Source organism: Urocampus carinirostris, chromosome 15 (assembly GCF_059441175.1).
Source record: "Urocampus carinirostris isolate Australia breed hairy pipefish chromosome 15, RoL_Ucar_1.0, whole genome shotgun sequence".
Taxonomy (NCBI): domain Eukaryota; kingdom Metazoa; phylum Chordata; class Actinopteri; order Syngnathiformes; family Syngnathidae; genus Urocampus; species Urocampus carinirostris.
Genome location: NC_142363.1, coordinates 17,111,173 through 17,131,796, shown reverse-complemented (window position 1 = coordinate 17,131,796; position 20,624 = coordinate 17,111,173). Strand labels below are relative to the sequence as shown.

Below are 20,624 nucleotides of genomic sequence, written 5' to 3'. Positions count from 1 at the left end.
CTGATGACACCTTTTGTAATGTACTGTACTGTACTCCCGTATCCTGACAGAAATAAATGAGACAAAAAAAAAGCATTTAAGGTTAGTCAAGTGTAGCGACCCTCGTTCATGCACGACACAAGGTTTCACAATCTCTGGTTTATTGCCTGCATTCAGTAAATAAAACAATACAAAAGTCAGGGGTCTCTGTTCTCGACTGCAATTATCTTCAACGCTTACAAAACTCACTTAAGCAACGGCAAGCAGACAACATGCGAGCACATTAATAATGAAACTTCGATAATAACAATGAACATAACTTTCCCACGTACCTGCATTCAGTAAATAAAACAATACAAAAGTCAGGGGTCTCTGTTCTCTACTGCAATTATCTAAAATATTGAAGATACAAAAGAACGGGTCATCACTCAACAGGCCGCACCTCGTGGCGTGTTTGCATCAAAACATGTTGCATTTTCATTTCAAGCTGTATTAACTTCTTATTTAGTGCTTTTTTAATACACATCATTTAGAACAACTTATATATCTTTATATACAAAAATAATTTCGAAAGCAGCTCAAATGTCTAGCAAAATATGCATTTTTTTATCCAACTGATATTGGGCACAGCTTACCTTCAACGCTTACAAAAATCACTTAAGCTACGGCAAGCGCTGAAGCCCATAAAGTGCCAAACGAAAAAAACAGTCGCAGACGCCCATGACTTAACAACTGAATGAGGTACCGGAATATTAACAGTAATACAACAAAAACACAGATTTTGTGAGAATTCAAAAAAACTTTCAAAACAATCAAATTTCAACTCTGTTACACAAGCATACAAGTTGCTGTTACAGGGCTAACTGATAGAAAATAAATCTGCTGGGATTCAAAGGTCAAGAAGGCAGGGAGGAAACTTTTCTTTTGCAAAAGAAAAAGCTATTTTCGTCCAAATGCATTCTGATCAGAAAGGTCTCGCTCATTGCTTTTTGTTCTCTCAAAGCAAAACAATCTAATACCAGAAAACCCTTTCTCAAGCAAGGTGCCTTCAAGAGCATTATATTATTAGCTAACTGTCACAAGTGACAGGTTGTGTGTTAAAATGGGATAACTTATATGCAATTGTAAGAAAACTACTTAAGTTTTTAAACAAAAGATATGTGATAAGTTGTACAACATAAAATTGAATGTCAACTCATTGCCTTAAAAGTTCTTTACAAATACTGTACATTTTGATTTGATAAGTTGTAGTGGTAGCAGGCAGTACCTGTCATGTGTATTTACGAATACCACTAAGATTTCAGTACTTTTTCTGGGATCGGTCTAAAAAAAAGTAACAAACATTCCTTTTCATGAAAAATATCCTGGTGATACTACAATTCAGTATACCTACCATAACCGTACCATGCTTTGCTATGCTACAACACAACACTCCTGCTCTAACTTTGACTCTTACTCTTACCCTTTTCCTTTCCCTTTCCCTTTCCTTTTCCCTTTCCCTTTCCCTTTCCCTTTCCCTTTCCCTTTCCCTTTCCCTTTCCCTTTCCCTTTCCCTTTCCCTTCCCTTTCCCTTTCCCTTTCCCTTTCCCTTTCCCTTACCATTACATCTAACCTTACCCTTACCCTTACCCTTACCCTTACCCTTACCCTTCCCCTTACCCTTACCCTTACCCTTACCCTTACCCTTACCCTTACCCTTACCCTTACCCTTACCCTTACCCTTACCTTCACTATTACCCTCACAATTACCCTTACCCTTACCCTTACCTTCACTATTACCCTCACTATTACCCTTACTCTTACTCTTACTCTTACTCTTACTCTTACTCTTACTCTTACTCTTACTCTTACTCTTACTCCTACGTTTGCGTTCTGCATTCTGATGGGCTAAACCGTCCCAAAGATAGTATATGATGGTTATAAAAAAAGACATATTTACAGTATGTCGTTGCATTGGCATTGGATCCCTTAACCACTGGGGTCATACAGGCACCATTTCCTTTCCCCAGTTTACAGAATACAGTGCTTTTATTTGTTAAACGCAAGGGGCTGTTTTGTTCTTTAATTCCAGTGCATTGTAGAGTTTTTAATTGTATTATAATTGTAAAAAAAATCTAAGTGACAGATTTTACCTATCACAGGTTAATTTTGAAACATAACTCCCAAAATAAACAAGAGAATACGATCCTATATGCTATGCCATGTTATGTTATGTTAGACTGTACCATAATATATGATGCTCAAATCAATAACAGATGTCATCCGAAGAGTAAGTCTCTCTCTCTCTCTCTCTCTCTCTCTCTCTCTCTCTCTCTCTCTCTCTCTCTCTCTGTCTCTCTCTCCCTCTCTTTTGCTTTCTTTCTCTCTCTCATTTTCTCTCTCCCTCCATCTAACTGATGCATGAGAATTGGTGGGTGACTGACGAAAACATTTGGACTTTAATGTAAGTAAAGAAAAAGATGCACTTTGGTCTTGGCATGATCTTTAAAATGTTGATTTGTGGTCAGTAATATTTCATCGAGCAGAGCGGCTTTGAGCAAATGCAGTTGGGCTGACTGTTTATCTTGTCTCTTTTTTGTCTTTATCACGTAAAAGGACGGTAAAACGCTTCACCCCAAATAAATTGGACTTTGCATGCCAGCAGCCAAACGTCCCACCTCAGCTGTTACATAAAAGCTCAAGCGCACTTTCTTCAAACATCTCCAAGTCTTACATTCCCAAAACATGGAAAGGCAATCTTTTGTCGGGGGAAATACGAAAACGCAAATTCAAATAAGAGCTGCCCAAGCTAAGGGTCTTTACGATGCTTTCAGTCACCGCAATGGATTTTGTGACTGTAGGCAAGGAAAATTAAAATGAGCCGGCTGCTCATTAACAGTGTCCTGTCTGTTGTGATCAATTAATTAAGAATGCAATCATGCATCCTCATTTGCGTGAATTTTAAATTGTGCGCATTGGTCCCACGGGAGGCACCTCTGATTAACGAGCAGCAACACAAACTTAAGATTAAAAACAGACACATCAAGTCCAAAACAATTCAAGTAATGAGTTACATTCTGTGTGTAAACAATGCAGGGATTTTGGAAGTGTGAGTGTAATAAAAGCCATAAAGACTTCAGGGGGTTTTGTTTGTGCAGGACTTAATTGCATACTAAAATATAAATCAGTCAAGTGAGACATGAGCCATTGTCTGGTTTTATGTTGGAATTTATTATTGATGATGATTAAACATGCAACCTGAGATAACTAGAAAACATCCTTGCTCACATGAATTATCTTATATAATGTTGTAATACTGAAATGTGTCACTTCATATAACCACAATTGTGTGAGTTTTTTCTTTTATATCATTTTCATCACATCCATTTTTTTTTCATTTAGTGGTACAGTAATTAATGCACCATATGATTGTCCATATATATTAATTTACTTATTTACCAATGTATTTCTTGTTTTATTCACACTTGGCCACTATATATCCATTGATCGAGTTGCCATACAATTTCTACATTGTTTCAAGTCAGCTGTCTTAAAGTGGCGGCCCATATATTAGTTTGAGTCTCCTGTCTTGTTAAGAAAGTTTCAATACATGAATATATGTGAAGATACGTGAATAACAGTGTCATGAACCAGAACAGGATCAAGACCCAAACATGTGACGTACTCACACAAGCCTTTTATTTTACAGGAAATGGGGAATCATGCATGTTAGGCAGAAGTCTGGCGTGAAATGATAGGAAGCCAGAGGCCGACGAGATCGATACCAATTGCCCGAGTTGATATCGGACAGATGGGGTCGATAACGGACAGGACAGGGCAGACAGGATGGATAATGCAACCAGATGTCGGAAAAAAGGACAAACTAAATGGGAACGAAAAGTGGAGAAAATAATAAACAGATCAAAAATAGACGGAAACAAAACTGGAAACCGAAATTAAACCCACGTCTTGCGGGGCAGAGGTTCGTCGACGGACTGACAAAGGAAAAAAATGAGAGCACTGAGCTCACATAGACAGAAAGCCAATATGTCAATGAGCCGCAGCTGGTGCCACACGGGCGGGGCCAATTGGGCGCCATGGCAACCGAGACACACAGATTTATTCATTACTCGTTGATTGACTTATTTTCATAGTCATTCTTAGTTATTTTTAAGATCTTATTTTAGGTAATATTTTTCAAAAATATATTACATAACAGTGGAATGTTTTATCAGAGATTTTCTCATGTAAAACATATATCAATCTCTCATATAGTCTTTACATTGTTCTATATCAAATGTTTCAAACGAGATGATAGCTTGAGGCACCAGCCAAAGGAGTCTAACAGTGAGTGTCTGAATTATAGAGACTCTATTCTTTTTGTCTCTGGAAACTAGATGGGTTAGCAAAGGATTTCCTGCACCTGTTTGATAACAGATAGGAGTCTAACTGTAAATGTCTGAATTATAGCTTTTTGGCTTGGGAACTTTACTGTCCCTACCTTGAAGGCGCCTGCTTCCGAGAACAACTTGAAAAGCACAACTGGTTTTGAATACAATACAGAAATATATAAACATAATGTCAGGACCTGAACAGAAACAGGACCCACTTGTGTAACGTTACTCACAGTTCTATTGGGAAGAAGGGAAAGGATTGCACACACGATCCAGAGATCGCTGGTGGCGGGGAGCAGGTTGCTCAGAAGTGGAAGTGATATTTCCGTGGAGAGCGATGTCGGTGTCGGGAACAGAAAACGGGTCAGTAGCCGGGATAGAAGAGCAAAAACGTGTTTGGGATCGGAAACAAGTCGAAAGCCAGGAGAGGAGATTAAACGTGGTTAAGATCAAAATGGGTCGTTATACAGGACAGGAGAACAGAAGTGGTCGAGATCAAAACAGGTCGTAATTCCGGATAGGAGAGCAGACGTGGTTGAGATCAAACAGATCGTAGAGGGAGACAAACAGGAGCAAAAACACGGGTTAGGCGAAAAAGGGCTTGCCAGGTAAAAACAGAGATTCGGAGACGGACCGACAAAAGTGGACTGACAGGACATAGTTTAAATACTAACAGGGAGCCAATCCGTCAACAAGCTGCAGTTGGAGCCACATGGGCAGGGCCAATTTGGCGCCATGGCAACCATGACACAAACAGGCAGAGCCAATTGGGCCCCATGGCAACCATGGCACATAAATAAACGTATAAATATATATAAACCTGTAAAGATATATAAATGTGTAAAATACAGAATATAGTATAAAAGGCACACTTAGACCATAATTTCATTTACAGTTTTAATCGGTGCTTTTCTTGTGGAAAACCTGATTTGGCCAAACCTTCGCTTCGGCTGCCCCCCAGTAAATTGAGTTTAAGACCGCTGTTTTAAGGGGAGTTCTGATTTGCTGTTTGAAGGCTGGCTATGGGTTTTCAAGTCACCTAAAATATTCATTCTAGACCACAAGTGTGCAACCCAGTCCTCAAAGGCTGCATGTCCTGCATATTTTTGGAGGTTTTTTCTTCTTCAACTGATACAAATATTAGCTTGTTTGCAAGTTGGTAGAAGTTTGTTAATAATCCTGGTGATTGTAATCACTTGAGTTGAAGAAAATAAACCTCTAAAATCATGCAGAATATGATGCTCTCAAAGACCGCGTTGCCCACCTCTGGTTTAGAAGAAGAACTAGTGTGAAGCTGATACCTTTAGAATTTTTTCACCAACTTTTTTTGCCATTTTGAAAGTGCACTTGTGAAACCATCACATTAATGTTCTGTACGCAAACGTTTTTGAAAAAGTCGGTCTTCCTTCAGTAAAAAATAACGGCAGAGGATGTGTTATATACACTGCATCCCACATTGCATTGTGTAACTGTGAAGTATTGTCAACTGTGCAGAAAATTTCAAGCCCAAAGAGCAGGTGTGCATCATAATAACAGCTATTCCAAGCCTATAATAGAGTCTGCCAGCTTGAGGGCTTGATTTGATTTGATTTGGAAAACATTTCCGATTTTTCGATACGATATGCCATCTGTGCAGCCTCAGCCTATTCATCAAGTCTTTTTTTTCTTTGTTTTTCTTTAATAGGTACTCTTAGTGGCATTTTTACTTTTGATAAACACATCATGATGGATAATGAGAATCTGTCTGTATTACTATTTTTTTACTCACTACAGAGAGTCCCAAGTTGTAGTTTAAAGGTGGAAAAGTCCTTTACCAAAGCATCAATGAACATCGGTATTCATAGAAAGATGGGTAACTGGTGCTTTTTTTTCTATCTCGCCCGAGGCGTGATTACATATTAAGCAAGCTCCTTTGGGCACTTTGGTTATAATTTCCACTTGCCATCTGTGGAGAGCTGAATTTGCCCATGGGGGGGCTTGTGTACCACATTTTGTGAAAAGGTCTTCACTGTGACACAACATACTGTAACACCTTTTGGTTGACTTGAATGGTTTCACCAAACTATGGCAGGCGGGCTACATGTGGATTGTTGGGCCATTAAACTGGCCCGCCAAATGACATCTGTATATACAGTGAAGAAAATAAGTATTTGAACACTCTACTATTTTATTATTTCTCCGACATGGAAGGGTCTGACATTTTTATCATTATTGCATGTCCTCTGTGAGGTAAACTAAAAAGAAAAATCCAGGAATCACAATTCATGATTTTTTAACAATTTATTTGTGTGATACAGCCACAAATAAGTATTTGAAAACCTGTGTATCATCTAAATTTCTGACCCTGAAAGACCTGTTAGTCCGCCCATTAGAAGTCTACCTGCACTCAATGTCTCATCTTGAATCAGATGCACCTGTTTGCCCCCATTTATTCATATATCCAATAATTTTTTAAAATTAGTATCTTAATTTTTTCATTTTAATTTGAATATTTGAATATTTCATAAGTGCTGATTTGTATGTCTTTTTCTTCACTTTACTATTTGTTCTTTTATTCATTTATGATTTTGTTAGTCCTTCAAAAAAGTGCACCTGACTTTCCTCCGAGTGCCCCAAAAAGGGCTAAAAACACATTCCCAGCATAGTTGTCTGGCTCCTGCTGTTCCAAAGGACAATAGAGTGCACTAAATGCCTCCTCAGCGTCTCTTGGAGACCCATTAAAGTGATTCGCTTTGTATTTGCTTTTAAATGGATGAATTAAAAATGGCGAAATGTAGTCACGAAGGCACACTCCCTGCCGGCTCAACAGGCTAATGCAAAAGCATTGGCAGGTATTACTCAGAAATGTGATCGTTTCCACTGCTTTCACAGCTAGACTGTATTAAACACACAGAGGGAAATTATAATGAGAAACTACTTGCACCGTCAAAGGGCTAAGACAAAAACACTGCATGCAATACAGCAAAAAATCTTCCCTGAACTCATTTTTTTAGCAAGTAAATTTCCTCCTCCGTTTTCACACGGCTATTCTGAAGTTCTCAGGCCTTCTCCCGCCGAGCTACTTATAACAAATTGGGCGCTGTGTGAGTTTGCTTGAGTGCCTCCTGGAGTGCCGTTAGCCTCGACGCTCTCCTGGTGATCTGTAAAAACACCTTGCGTGCAACGGGTGCCCTTTTTACATGCGCAGACTTTCTTTAATCAGTTTAAATATTCAGTTCAGTATTCAGTAATCATTTGCTGTATTATAAATTACTTTTTTGTGGTCGCACTACTTTGTGGATTTTCATTGTGCATTGTGTTCTGAATTTTGATTGGCTAAATAGTCGCCGCGCCCCTTTTCTCCCTGTTTCTCCCTGTGCGTCAATAAAGTTGCGGTGTGAGTTGTGTGCGTACATGAAACAGCTTGATAAACCAACATTACGTACGCACAATTTTTTTTCAATTTCAAGGTACACTAAAAGCTATTATTTCAGGAAAAAGAGGAAGATTCTTATCACCAACCAAATTGTACTTCTTGGCATGCTAATGGAGGGTATATGTACTATTACGCCACATTTTTGTTTCCCAATAACGTCCACATGGGGGCGACAAAATATCACCTGAAGTTTATTAAATAATTTTGAAACATCAGAATTGATATTTAATCATTTTTTAGTATGGCCTGCCAAACAAAATGGCACAAATGTAATGCTAATATTCTGACATACTATTAACATAAATGCGTACCTCACTTTTGGGCCGAATTTAGATTTTTTTGCCTAAATCGGGTTCCTATAGAAAGCTGCTTTATCCGCACACGTGCCCAAGTCGGTCAACCAATCATATTTCAGATAACCAATCAGTAGAGCAATACAGTAGAAAGATTGTATTTAAGTGAAATGGCCTGGCTTTGCCGGACCGATAAAAGATCGAATTCTGCTGCTTGGAGTGGTTAGCTGCAGTACCCGATCTGACCGCCAGAGGGAATTGGAAACCCTCCAATAGCAGACCACATGAAAGCATGTGTTTATCATTTGTGTTGGTACTTATTGAGGGTGCTTTGGTATGAAACTTAGCTAAAGACACTCGCGGAGGGCTAGAATACAACTGTGTAAATTCACAAAATTCAGTTTAGCTGTTTCAAAGGAAATATGTCACATACAAACACACGTACATAAATCGGGATATATTAAGTAGTTTAGATAGATAATTTGACAGTACAGAAAGTAATTGTTTTGTTTTTTTATATAGTACAGACATTTTATTTACTTTTTTGCCGTGTTCTTTTTACACTACATTTGTGTTTTCCAATAATGTGCACACGATGGCGACAAAATTTAATCTAGTGGAAGGTGTCCTGAATCAATACTGTTGTGCAATATAGCAGTATTATAAAATTTAAAATATATAATTTGACGTTATATGGACAAAAAGGTTATAAAGTAAAGTACTTCTATTTGTTAAACAAACGCCTGAGCCTGTAAATTGGATTTGTTCTTTGGTAAAGATGTGTAATGGAGTGAAATTCTAAAATAATATGCCAAGATAGTGCAAGAGAGTTAAATTCTAGACTGCCTGTCTCTGTTCACAATCAGGCCTGAGTATTGCAAGCTGTCTAACTGTGCCCTTGTCGACTCTGAGTGCATAACATCAATAAGATGACCTTTAATGCCCTCTGTTGAAAGAAACACTTTGTTTACAAGTTGTATGTGCTGTGTGCAGGGATGAGGATTAGGGAGTAACGTATTACATGTAATTGTATTCGGTTGAAATTACAGGGAAAACACGATGTAATCAAATTACAAGTGTATTATGTTAAAATAAGGATAACTTTGCAGGATTACAATTTAATTTCCAAGTATATACAAATATACATAATGCACTGATGGAAGACTTGTGTCTATCATATTTTCAATCATTGACACTAGAAAGAGAGAGAGAGCGATGAGTTTATACTCGACGTGAGGTCATTCGTATCTGTTGCGCAGAATGTACACACGTTCAACTCATATACCACTGCATGTGTGTCACACTGTGTTGCAGGTAAAAGCACTCTTATGCCAGTATTTTATTTTCCTTTAATGTAGCACTTATTTTGTTAAATTGGTGCAAGCCTGCAGTTTCATGTGGCTGCTAACGTGTGTACGTTGTGTGCTAGTGCTGCGTTCAGGGACATTTTGTCAATTTGTCTTCTTCTTTTTTTTTTTTGCAGTTAATTGTTGTTCAATATCCACTATACAGACTGTATTGTTATGTTGTGAAAATGTTTTACTTCATGTTCCTAATTGTTGTAAATAAGCATCCAAGACTCTTGCATTAGACTAAGGAGGACATCAGTCAACATGAGATAAGTGGACTACGTGGCCTAGTAAGGGTTTCAGCAACCTGCTGCTCTTGAACCACATGTGGCTTTTTAGCACTGCACTTGCAGTTTCCTAGAGATATTTCAGAAATGTTTGAAAATATGCAATGATAAGGGAGAGAAATATGTATGTGTTTTTTTGTATTATACGTACATGTTGTTAGAATTCTAGAAAGTAAATACATGGTGTGTTTAAAACAATAATGGGTTCTTAATATACTCTTAATGCTAACAGTGACCGAGCATATCTTGCCGGCCATATAAAAGAGAAAGTTTTATGTTTGCTGTATGAACTATAAAACGTGGTTACAATTTTAGGACTATTTTGGTAGTATTACAAAACACTGCCGGACTTTGGTTTCCTCCAATTATGTTCAGGGTTTTCAATCAGCTCGGTGTCCTTGGGGGTAGGGCGCCCGCCCTGACACTGGTAGGTCTGGTTCAAGCAGAGTCATACCTAAGACTTACAACATTGGTCCCTCGGCATCAGGGGTTGGAATTGGGGGGTTTGGTCACCTATTGACTCCCAACACATCAGTTGGGTTGAGCGAGGGCGCTGGGAATCCGCTCCTATGTATCAATCTCCCAGAAAGAATCAGAAATATGAACGTGTTCCAGACATTAGCCACCTCCCACTGGGGGGATATGGCTCCGGTATATATATATATATATATATATATATATATATATATATATATATATATATACATAATAATTTTTCAGGGTGACATAGTTCATTTATTTTAACCACAATTCAGTACTTACAGTGTATTTTGTTTATTTTGTTTTTTTATTAGCACATTTTGGTATTGGAGTAATCCAAAAGTAATCAAAAGTAATCAAATTACATTACTGCAAAATTATGGTATTTGGATTACGTTACTGGTCACAACAGGTAACTAGTAACTGTATCGGATTACATAGTTTAAGTAACCGTCTAAACCCTGGCAGGGATACAGACTAATGCATCAAACAGGAAAACAGGTTCATTGATCTCATATTTTCTTCTCAGAGATGGTTCAATTGTATACGAGATGTTTCATAATATTTTCTTTCCTTTGGTGTGTCTCTTATACATATACAGTGGAACCTCGGTTCTCGACCATAATCCGTTCCAGAACCCTGTTCGAAAACCGATTTGTTCAAACACCGAAATCGTTTTTTCCCATTAAAAGTAATGTAAAATCGTTTTAATCTGTTCCAACACCCTCAATGTTTACCACGAACGTAAACATGAAGCTAACCCCGGCTAATCGTACGTTCGCGTTAGCGTAATCTTCCGTACGAAAGATTACGCTAACATGAACGTGTAAAAATAAAAAAATCAGGTCGTTTACACGTCATTTAGCACCCGGGTCTCCACAACAAGTGGTGAGCGGTTAAAGGATAAAGAAAATATTTATGAATAGGATTTCTTACCTTTGTGGTGGTCTGCAGAAGCCATGCTCTATTCCCTCGAAAGAAGGGAAACTCGCACATCTTCTTCATATTTTGCTATTATTTCTTTTCTTAAATGCAATAGTTTCTTAAAGTTCTTTTACATTGATTTAGATATACAAACAGCGGCACTTAAAAAAATAATAATGAATGCATTGGTTACATTTGCATATTTCTGTCCAGAAGTTCCAAATGTTACTTAGTATACTTTTTGCCAAACATATTTTCAGAGAAGGGTTTTCTGTTACGAAATTCTGATATAAAATGCAATTAAGCGAATGGCCTTTTCATTCATTTCATACGTGGAGACTGAATGAAACGTGAATTTGTGAAGGAATTACATTGTTTTTCAGTGCTTTTGATTTTGCCGCCATATTTTTTTTTTTTTTGCTTTAGGTGCTTGTAAATCATTCAAAATGTAAAGAAATGTATTTGTTGACACCAGAGGTGTGTATTAACGGAGTACATTTACTCTGTTACATTTACTTGAGTAAGTTTTGGGAAATTTTGTACTTCTAGGAGTTTTTTTAAAATCCTTATACTTTTACTTTCACTTAATTGAATTAGTGAAGAAAAAACTTTACTCTTACAACTTTACTTTGTTACTTCGTTAAAAGTTACTTGTTACTTAATAAATCCCCTTCACATAGGTACGCGTCTGTCTGTCTCCGCTAAAGCGCATTTATTTTGACAGCTAACTCAACCAGGCGCTACCATCTTTAACCAATCAAATGTAGCAGCCTCGAGACGTGACCATATTCAACTACAGTGGGGAAAAATTGTTTAGGGAGGAAACAGATAGAAAATGTCGCTTAGCAATAGCGACTATGAAAACACGAAAGAGGAGGAGCACCCCTGGCCTCACATCAAAAGAATTTTCCCCTTAAAAAGGGTACGAAAAACCGGCTACAATATTCAGCTCATCCCAGCCATCTCCGGGCAGTGGGCAGGGGACACCCTGAACTGGTTGCCAGCCAATCGCAGGGCACACGGGGACAGACAACTTACTCGCTCATTCACACCTAGGGACAATTTTGGACCGGCCAATTCACCTGAAATGTATGTTTTTGGAATGTGGGAGGAAACCGGAGTGCCCGGAGGAAACCCACCCAAGCACGGGGAGAACATACAAACTCCGCACAGAAAGTCTGGAGCTGGATTTGAACCCACGCAGGAGGTTCCGATGACATGAACTGTAATTTTCTTTATTTTACTGTACCGGTATTTACATTATATGTTTCATGTTATTAGATGATGTTTATCCCATTGTTTAATAATAATTGGCACGTTTTTAGGCACCTTCATAATATGTTATAATAATAAGAAAAAAATATCGTGTAAACAATTTATTTTATGTATTTAGTTTGATTTATTATATAATTTGAAAAATAACATATTAGTAATTCCTCTTCTTCCTTCCAAAGCCCTGCAAATAGTTTAAGTAAACAGCTAGCGGTATTTTTATCATCTTTAGCTGCATCCTTAACCTGAAGAACAACGTACCGCATTTGCTATCCTTTTTATTACCACTAGATGTCGTCATATTCTAAAGCACCAAACCACAGTAGAGTACTCTAAGGACTCAAGGTAATTCAGACACATCTGGGAAATCTTAGCGCTTGATGGGTAAAACAAAAATTACAAGCCAACCATGTTTATTTTTCCTGTAGGTCTTAATTGATATTGAAAGAGGTATATGTGCTAAAAAGCTCGGAGGACTGACAAGTGTTTGCAAATCTAAATGACAAAAGGCCCTACTAAAAGGATTGAGTGTGGCAGTAGATGAGCAAGCAGCTGTTGTTATATTGTAACGAAGGTTGATTATTTATTTATTTTGGTTTTTATGTTATTTGTTGCTGCTTTGATCTTCTATAAACAGTGCAATTTTGGAGGGCCAATACATTCTACATTGCTATAAAACCCTGAATGTTTTTGAATGTGTTATAAACTATGCATGCATTTAAGTGACAGTGGCAGTGCAGGGGGACATCACTGTTAATCAGATGGCGATTAGCAACCCGGATTCTGCTGACTGGTCGCTTTTTTTGCCATCCCTGCCTCTCCGTCTAGCTTTTGTCTCTGCTCATCAGCAGGTCTATTTTTATGTGACCCTCCTCTCTCGAGATCTGTCCTCCTATCTTCTGCTTACAGCAGAGCAAACATTATCAGGTTGGTCCTAACCCGGCTTTATTTTAGGGTCATTTTAAATGAGCTCATCTCCTTTACGGTTGGGTTCATAAAAGGGAGATTCAATTAAAGAATGTGTTGATTTTATTTAAGAGTTAAGTGAATGCAGTTTTACACCTGAGCCAACTCACTAAGCTATACAAACTCAATAGTGCCATAAAAGTACAACTCTGTAGTGGTGTGTGTTTCTGTAGTAGGGTATGTTGGAACTAAAAGTCAACCTGTGTTGAAATATTGTCCTCAACTACGTAGCATTGAGTGACTTTTCCTTGTTTTCTTTCATTGAATTAGAAAAAGCCCACTTAAAAATATCCGGTAGGTTTTTGTGACTGATTAATCATCACTGCAGAAAAGAGCAAATTGTAATGATAATGTAATCTAATATAGAAGCAACAAAAAGATTAAAAATTATCAGAATCAGAAGAGGAGGAGGACCCAGATGCGTAACGTTTCTCACACAAGCTTTTTTTTACGGTAATGGGGCAGTCATGCACGTTAACACAAACGCCAGTGATTCGGTGATCGCTGGGTGGAAGAAGTAAGGCAGAAGTCTGAGGTGGAACAACAGGAAGCCAGAGGCCGACGAGATCGATACCAGTTACTTGAGCAGATACTGGACAGATGGGGTCGATACCGGACAGGACGGGACAGACAGGACTGATATCAGATACAGGAGACTGGAGACAGATATCAGACAGGACAAGACAGACGAGATCGATACCAGACACTGGAGATCAATATCAGACAGGACGGGATAGACGGGGACGAAACCCGATACTGGAGATTGTAGCAAGGTATCAGACAGGGCGAGACAGACGGGATAGACACCATACACTGGCGACTGGAGTCCGATATCAAACAGGACGAGATAGACGGGAACAATACCAGACACTGGAGACTGGAGACCGATATCAAACATGACGAGACAGACGGGATCGATACCGGACAGGATACACAAGCAGGATACCGGACAGAGTCAAAACACACGTCTTGCGGGTGCAGAGGTTTGTTGACGGACTGACAAAAATGTATGACTTTTTGAAAAATTTAAACTAAATGCTCCGTCCAGCTGCCATAGGACACTATTGAGTTTGTATAGCTTAGTGAGTTGGCTCAGGTGTAAAACTGTATTCACTTAACTGTTAAATAAAATCAACGCATTCAATGTAAAACATGAAAAATACAAGTCTTGCAAGTGCACTGGTTCGTTGATGGACTGACCAGGAGTGAATGAGAGCACTGAGTTTAAATAGGAGGGAAGCCAATCAGACAACGACCAGCAGCTGGCGCCAAACGGGCGGGCCCAAGTGAGGGCAATTGGCAACTGTGACACAAGGGATTACTGTATTACCCAAGTATAAAAAAACAAGACTGATATTTTTAATCACCTGTAAATACCAAATATTTTTTCACAAATTGATTATAATGTATTATTCCTCTAATTTTTGATTTCCGATGTAAACGGACACCAAAGTTCAGGCGATGCTGGTGTCGGCCATTGTCACGAGAACTGATACCTTAAAAAAGGAATGGTATCTGGACTTGCTGCTTGTATTCCCAAACCCTTTTTTATGTATCCAAATGTATTTTTCATTGTTTGCTTTTGTTCAAAGACATCATCCCTCCACTTGCACGTACATAACTTTATTTGTGTATGTGCGTGCTATTGAAACATGTCTGTAGCTGCAGTGAGATAGTGCTTACCCAATAGTTTTCACTCCTTGGAGACTTGTGTTGGAATCTTTCTGCGTGGAATCTACATATTTGCTTCATCCTTTGTGCAGTTTATTTATTTACTTGCAGTTAGTCCCAAACATGGTTTTCAATGGCGATGAGTGATTAGCGATACCAGGGATCAGAGAGGATACAATTGATATCTCTATGTGTGACAGTGGCCAATACCATTGTTGACTTCTATTTATTGTTATTAATTTACTGCATTTTTAGGCATTTCAGTTTTATAATTTTTTTATGAGCCATTATAAGCCAAGGAAGGTTTTTGATTTTGATGTACTATTGACTCACATCATATATCAGAGTTGATATTAGTCGATGAATACCCATTATAAATATAAATACCCATTTTTATTTACATAGGCAAGATATAATTTTACGCAGTGCGATTGTTCTGTAAGCCTGTACTCCTTGATTTAAGGGACTTTTAGCACATACCAGAGTTTAGCAGGTCAAAGTGGTGGCGATCGGGGGGAGAGGAGTCCTTTATAATGTTGTTGGCTTCACTGTAGCATCACAAACCGGCAATGTCCTTCAGGCTGGGCAGAGCGCAGCCAATGATTGTCTGGGCTCTGTTGATGACCCTTTGTGTGGTATTGTGTATGACGAATGATCAATCTAATTTTTAGAGCTCAAACAAAGTTCACAAGGTGCACAAATATCCTAATAATTCAGAATTGAAAAGAGACAGAAATCCGCTGTGGTATACAAGAGGGACGGGGCCACTAGAGGAGAGGAGCTAGTGCAGCATAATTAGGCTGGGCTGCTTGGTTACCATCCAAACAAAGCTTCTGATTTGTGGAACTTAAAAAGAGGAGGGAGGGCTCTGAGCCAGATGAACGGAGATGGGGGCGGCCAGGAAACAGTGAGGTGAGGTTAGTGATTTCTCCACGCCTCATATACTTGACGTTCAGTCTCCCTTGGAGACGCTTGCAGAAACGGCATGACATTGCAAGAATAGTAGTGCCCGTCAGCTGTGATACTACGATCCAGGACTGGAGTCAGCCCGGACAGTGGAACTAGTTGACAGATTTGTGCAGAGCGTGAAGAAAAAAGTGAGCAGGAAGGATGAGAGGAGCAAAGAGAAAGAGCAACTGAGCGATCACAAGCAATAGCACACAAAGTGCGTTGGGGCCCCCAGCAGAGGATGAAGAAGCACTCAGCCCGAGTGGCTCCTCTCAGCTCCTACAGCACTCAGATCCTGTCCTGTCCCATCTCTGAAGGTAACTCCAAGTTGACACCACATGTGTCTTTACATGATTGGCGATCTCACTGAATATGCAGATGATGTGCTGTCAGGGGGGTCAGTTGAGGCTGTGGTGTCTATGAAGTATGTGTTAACAATGCCCAACTGAGTTCCTAGAGCACTTATACTTTATTTTCCACTACACCTATATGCTCTAGGAAAGCTGTTCCGGGCGGAAGATATTCGGAAGGAGGAATAGGGGTTAGGGGAGTGCCGGAGAGTGACGTCATGCTCTTCCATGTTTCTTTTTTGTTTCTATTTGTGAGAAAATGGATGTACTCGCACGCGCATCATGAACAAACTGACAGAGGCTGAAACAAGCCAGAAATGGTGGCGGCGAGTAAAAAAGTTTCAAATTCCATACCAATCCTTTCAATAAAAGATGATTAAAGTCATGGCACCCACCAAAATAAATGTCTTACTGTGCTCCTCGCTCCAAAAGTGTTCTACATTATTGCCTTCCGCCTTTTCACAAAATGTGCTCATTCATGGGTTGCCGGAAGCATGGGCTTACCCTACATATGGATGTATACAAATATTGCATCCGCTGGGCAGAAAAAAAAACTGTTTCCGAGAAATCAAGGCGTTGTGACAAGAAAGCCAGGGTTTGCGTGTATCATTTGTCTATGTAATAGAGATCCCACAGTGCTTTGCAGCATAAGAATATCCCGAATGAGGGAAACAGCACAAGTAAACAGGTCCCTTGTGTTATACTATAACAACCAGACAATAGTGTGTTTTCCATGAAAAATCACACTTTTTTGGTATTGGTCAAAAGAGTTGCAGATTGAATAACTAGTATAATTGGTACTTTGCGAAAGTTAGTAATAATGATTTTTAAATGGAAAAATAATTGCTTCCATCAAAGAATGGACATTTTTTAATTAACGGTAGTGTATATATTTTGGAAATATTTGAATGGGTAAAGCATTTGTTGAGTAATTTTGTTTAAAAAATGTTTGAACTCACTGTGTTCAAATTAATGTGTTCCACTGGCAGATAATTTTAAATGGGATTTTTTCTATCTTAGAGGACATGTCATTTTTCACGCTAAAGGTAGCATGTTTGTGTATTCATTTAAAAATTAAGTAAAAATAAAAATTTTATTCAATCACCCAAATATTTATGCTGTAGAGACCCATGACCACAAATGTTGATTCCTATTCAAGACACTTTGGTAGTAACAACAAAATTATACTGAAAGAGTTGTATTGAATTTGGAACTTTGTTACTCTTTGCTACCATCTCCTGGCTTGTGTCATCATTGCAGCCTCAGCCAGCTCATCCATGATTGGTGTGCAGGTATATACATTTTTAAGACGCGCCCGAATAAACTTCTTTTTTCATCATTTTCAAAAATTGGGTTGGGATTTGGACTCTCTTTAAGGCCGGCTTTTCTCAATTTCACCATTTTGATGCTATAATGACAAATAGATATGAAATAAAAACTTGCCGGGACGAGCATGACGATGCTATCCAGCACCCACCCAAGCAGCCATTCCTCGGACCTAACGCTTCCGCCCCGAACACCTCTGATAAAAGTAAGAAAAAGCAAAAATACGCAGTGGAAAATAAAACATCAGGGCTTTTTGAACTCATTTGGGCATTTAACAGAGAAAATATTTAACTTTTACTTTTTAAGGAAGCCTCAAATGATTTACCCCACCCTTGCGTAACATTTAAGGTCATTTTGACAATGCATGTTTAAAAAAGACTTGAGAATGTTTTTTTACTGGTGATATATCTTAAAGCTTTCTTTTCGATTAAAAAAAGTGTTCTTTGGCTCAGAAAAGGTTGGCAAATGCTGATCTAACTCAATGGAGCTTTACTGTCCAACTTCTGTAAAAACAAGCAAGCTTTCTAAATCCTCTCATCTACTGAGCTCACCTTTGTTTTAGAGATTGAAATTAGACACCCCAATCGCCTTTGCCGTGAGCACGGTCAGCATGGCCCTTCTCCTTAAGACGACTTATCTGGGCTACACGCTGCTGCAGACGCAATTGTGAGCTCCAAATCCATCAATGTCGCAATAAAACCTGCCGGGTTGGAAAAGAGGAGTGCATCACAAGGGGGGGGGGGGGGGGGGGGGGGGGGGGCTGGGGCAGATGAGCTCCATTAAAAACTAGCCCCATCACAAGGGGGGGCGGGGGGGCGGGGGGGCTGGGGCAGATGAGCTCCATTAAAAACTAGCCCAGTAATGAATGGAAATGTTGTATGCAGCACTTTGGCGTTATCACGGTTGTCCATTGCCCTTACTTGGCCCCACCCGTTTGGCGCCAGCTGCGGCTCGTTGCCTGATTGACTTCCCTCCTATTTAAACTCAGTGCTCTCATTCACTCCTTGTCAGTCCGTCAACGAACCTCTGCCCTTGCAAGACTTGTGTTTTGACTCTGTCCGGTATCCTGCTCGTATATCCAGTATCCGCTATCGATCCCGCCTGTCTCGTCCTCTCCGGTATCTTGCTCCAGTGTCCGGTATCGACCCCATCTGTCTCTTCCTGTCTGGTATCTTGCTCCAGTCTCCAATATCCGATATCGATCTCGTCTGTCTCCCCCTGCCCGGTATCATGCTCCGGTCTCCAGTATCCGATATTGATCCCGCCTGTCTCGTCCTGTCCGGTATCTTGCTCCAGTCTCCAGTATCCTGTTCGGTATCTACTTGTGTGTCCTGTACCGATCCCATCTGTTCTGTCCGGCCTCGATCTTGTCTGCCTCTGACTTCTCTGTCTCACTTCTTCCGCCTAGCGATCGCCGCATCCCTGGCGTTTGTGTTCAAGCGCATGATTGCCCCATTCCCGTAAAATAAAGCTTGTGTGAAAACCTTATGCGTCTGGGTCCTCCGTCTGTTCGGGTTCTGAAAGACGTTGCTTGGTCAGGGTGAATCAGCTTTTAAGAACATCTTTTGGTTTGAATGTAAATATGGCTGACCATTGACGTTCAGGACTGTACAATACAAAGAAGCATATAATTTTTAGCCAAATTTTCAAGTTGTGCTAATCACAAGAGCGCCTCATGTCAACAAGTTCAACGTACACAAGACGACGCGCAACAGATGTGAGCTGTTGAAATAGCTGATAGCATAATATTGATCAAACACTAGAAAACAACCCAAAGTTTTTGAAATACTTCAGAAAACTTGTATACATTACAATGGCGTACAGAACATATTTGGCCGATAAAAAACTTCTCAAAAAGTAGTTCATCTCCAGCCTCTGATTCTACCAACATTCTCATCATGTGAAATTCAATGAACATGCAAAGGGCCAGAGAATAAAACTACTGTCCTTTTACAACGTATACTAATATAGTGTTTTCCGAAGCTTTGTAATGGTTGGAAATTGAAGAGCATGAATCCTGCTCTCCTGAGGCAGGTGGGAAGAAATACATTTTAATATTGTTGCATATTGGTTGCAAGTCATCAGTGACTTTTATACACTGAAGTGTCTGCATCAAGCACTTTTCTTGTGCAGGATGACAGAAGACACAACAGAATTAAACCAAATCCCCACAAAGTCAGTAAATGAGCTTACTTAAAAGTGGGGTGCGTTGTTTGAGGTGTATGTAACGATATCAAATTGAATTCAAAGAGCCCTTATGCTTTGTTTTCCCCTGCACCTATCTGCTTTTACCTGACCTTTATCAGACCTGTTCGGGGCGGAACACATATGGTAATAAACGGGCTGGGGAAGTTCTGGAGAATGACATCATGCTTGTCCCAGCAGTTTTTTTTTTCTGTTTCTCAGTGTCGCATGAAAATGATTACATTAAGAAAATGTCTGCTTCTAGTAGAGTCCAAACAACAAGCCAAACCCCACAAAAGATTAAGAAAAATGTTTATTCGAGCGCGTCTAAGAAATACATGTACTTGCACGGGCATCATGAATGAGCTGATTGAGGCTGCGATCACGACTTTAAGCCAAGAGATGGCTCCTTAAAGAACATTGAATCCCAAATGGGAGTCTGTGAAGGTACTCCATGGATTATGTTCTGTTTTAAAATACATATAGAAAAATGCATCCATGTTCATTCACTCATTCATTTTCCAGTCGCTTGTTCTGGATCCCATCACAGCTGACTTTAGGTGGTGAGGAGGGGACATCCTGGACTGGTCACCAGACAATCGCTAGGCAGAGAGAGACAGAGGGACAATTTGGACCCGCATGCATGTTTTTTATGATGTGAGGAAAGTAACGAAGTGTCCAAGAAAACCCATGCAGGCACGGGGAGAACATGCAAACTCCACAAAGGGTAGCCGGAATAGAACCCAAGACCTTTGAATTGTGAGACAGACAGCATCCATGTTACATTTACTTTTATTTTGTAGTTTT

General features: G+C 39.5%; 1 protein-coding gene across 3 annotated transcripts in view; it reads left to right on the top strand.

The window, feature by feature from the left end:
• slc35f4 (solute carrier family 35 member F4) overlaps positions 1-20,624 on the top strand; it is a 32,468-nt gene that overhangs the window by 3,321 nt on the left and 8,523 nt on the right. The window contains exon 1 of one of the 3 annotated variants that reach the window (XM_088354382.1): positions 15,960-16,274. The exons of the other annotated variants lie outside the window; for them this stretch is intronic. Coding sequence (XP_088210508.1) covers positions 16,199-16,274 — 76 coding nt within the window. The 5' untranslated portion in view covers positions 15,960-16,198. Of the gene's footprint in view, positions 1-15,959; positions 16,275-20,624 lie in introns of those variants that run through there. 3 annotated transcript variants of the gene reach the window in all.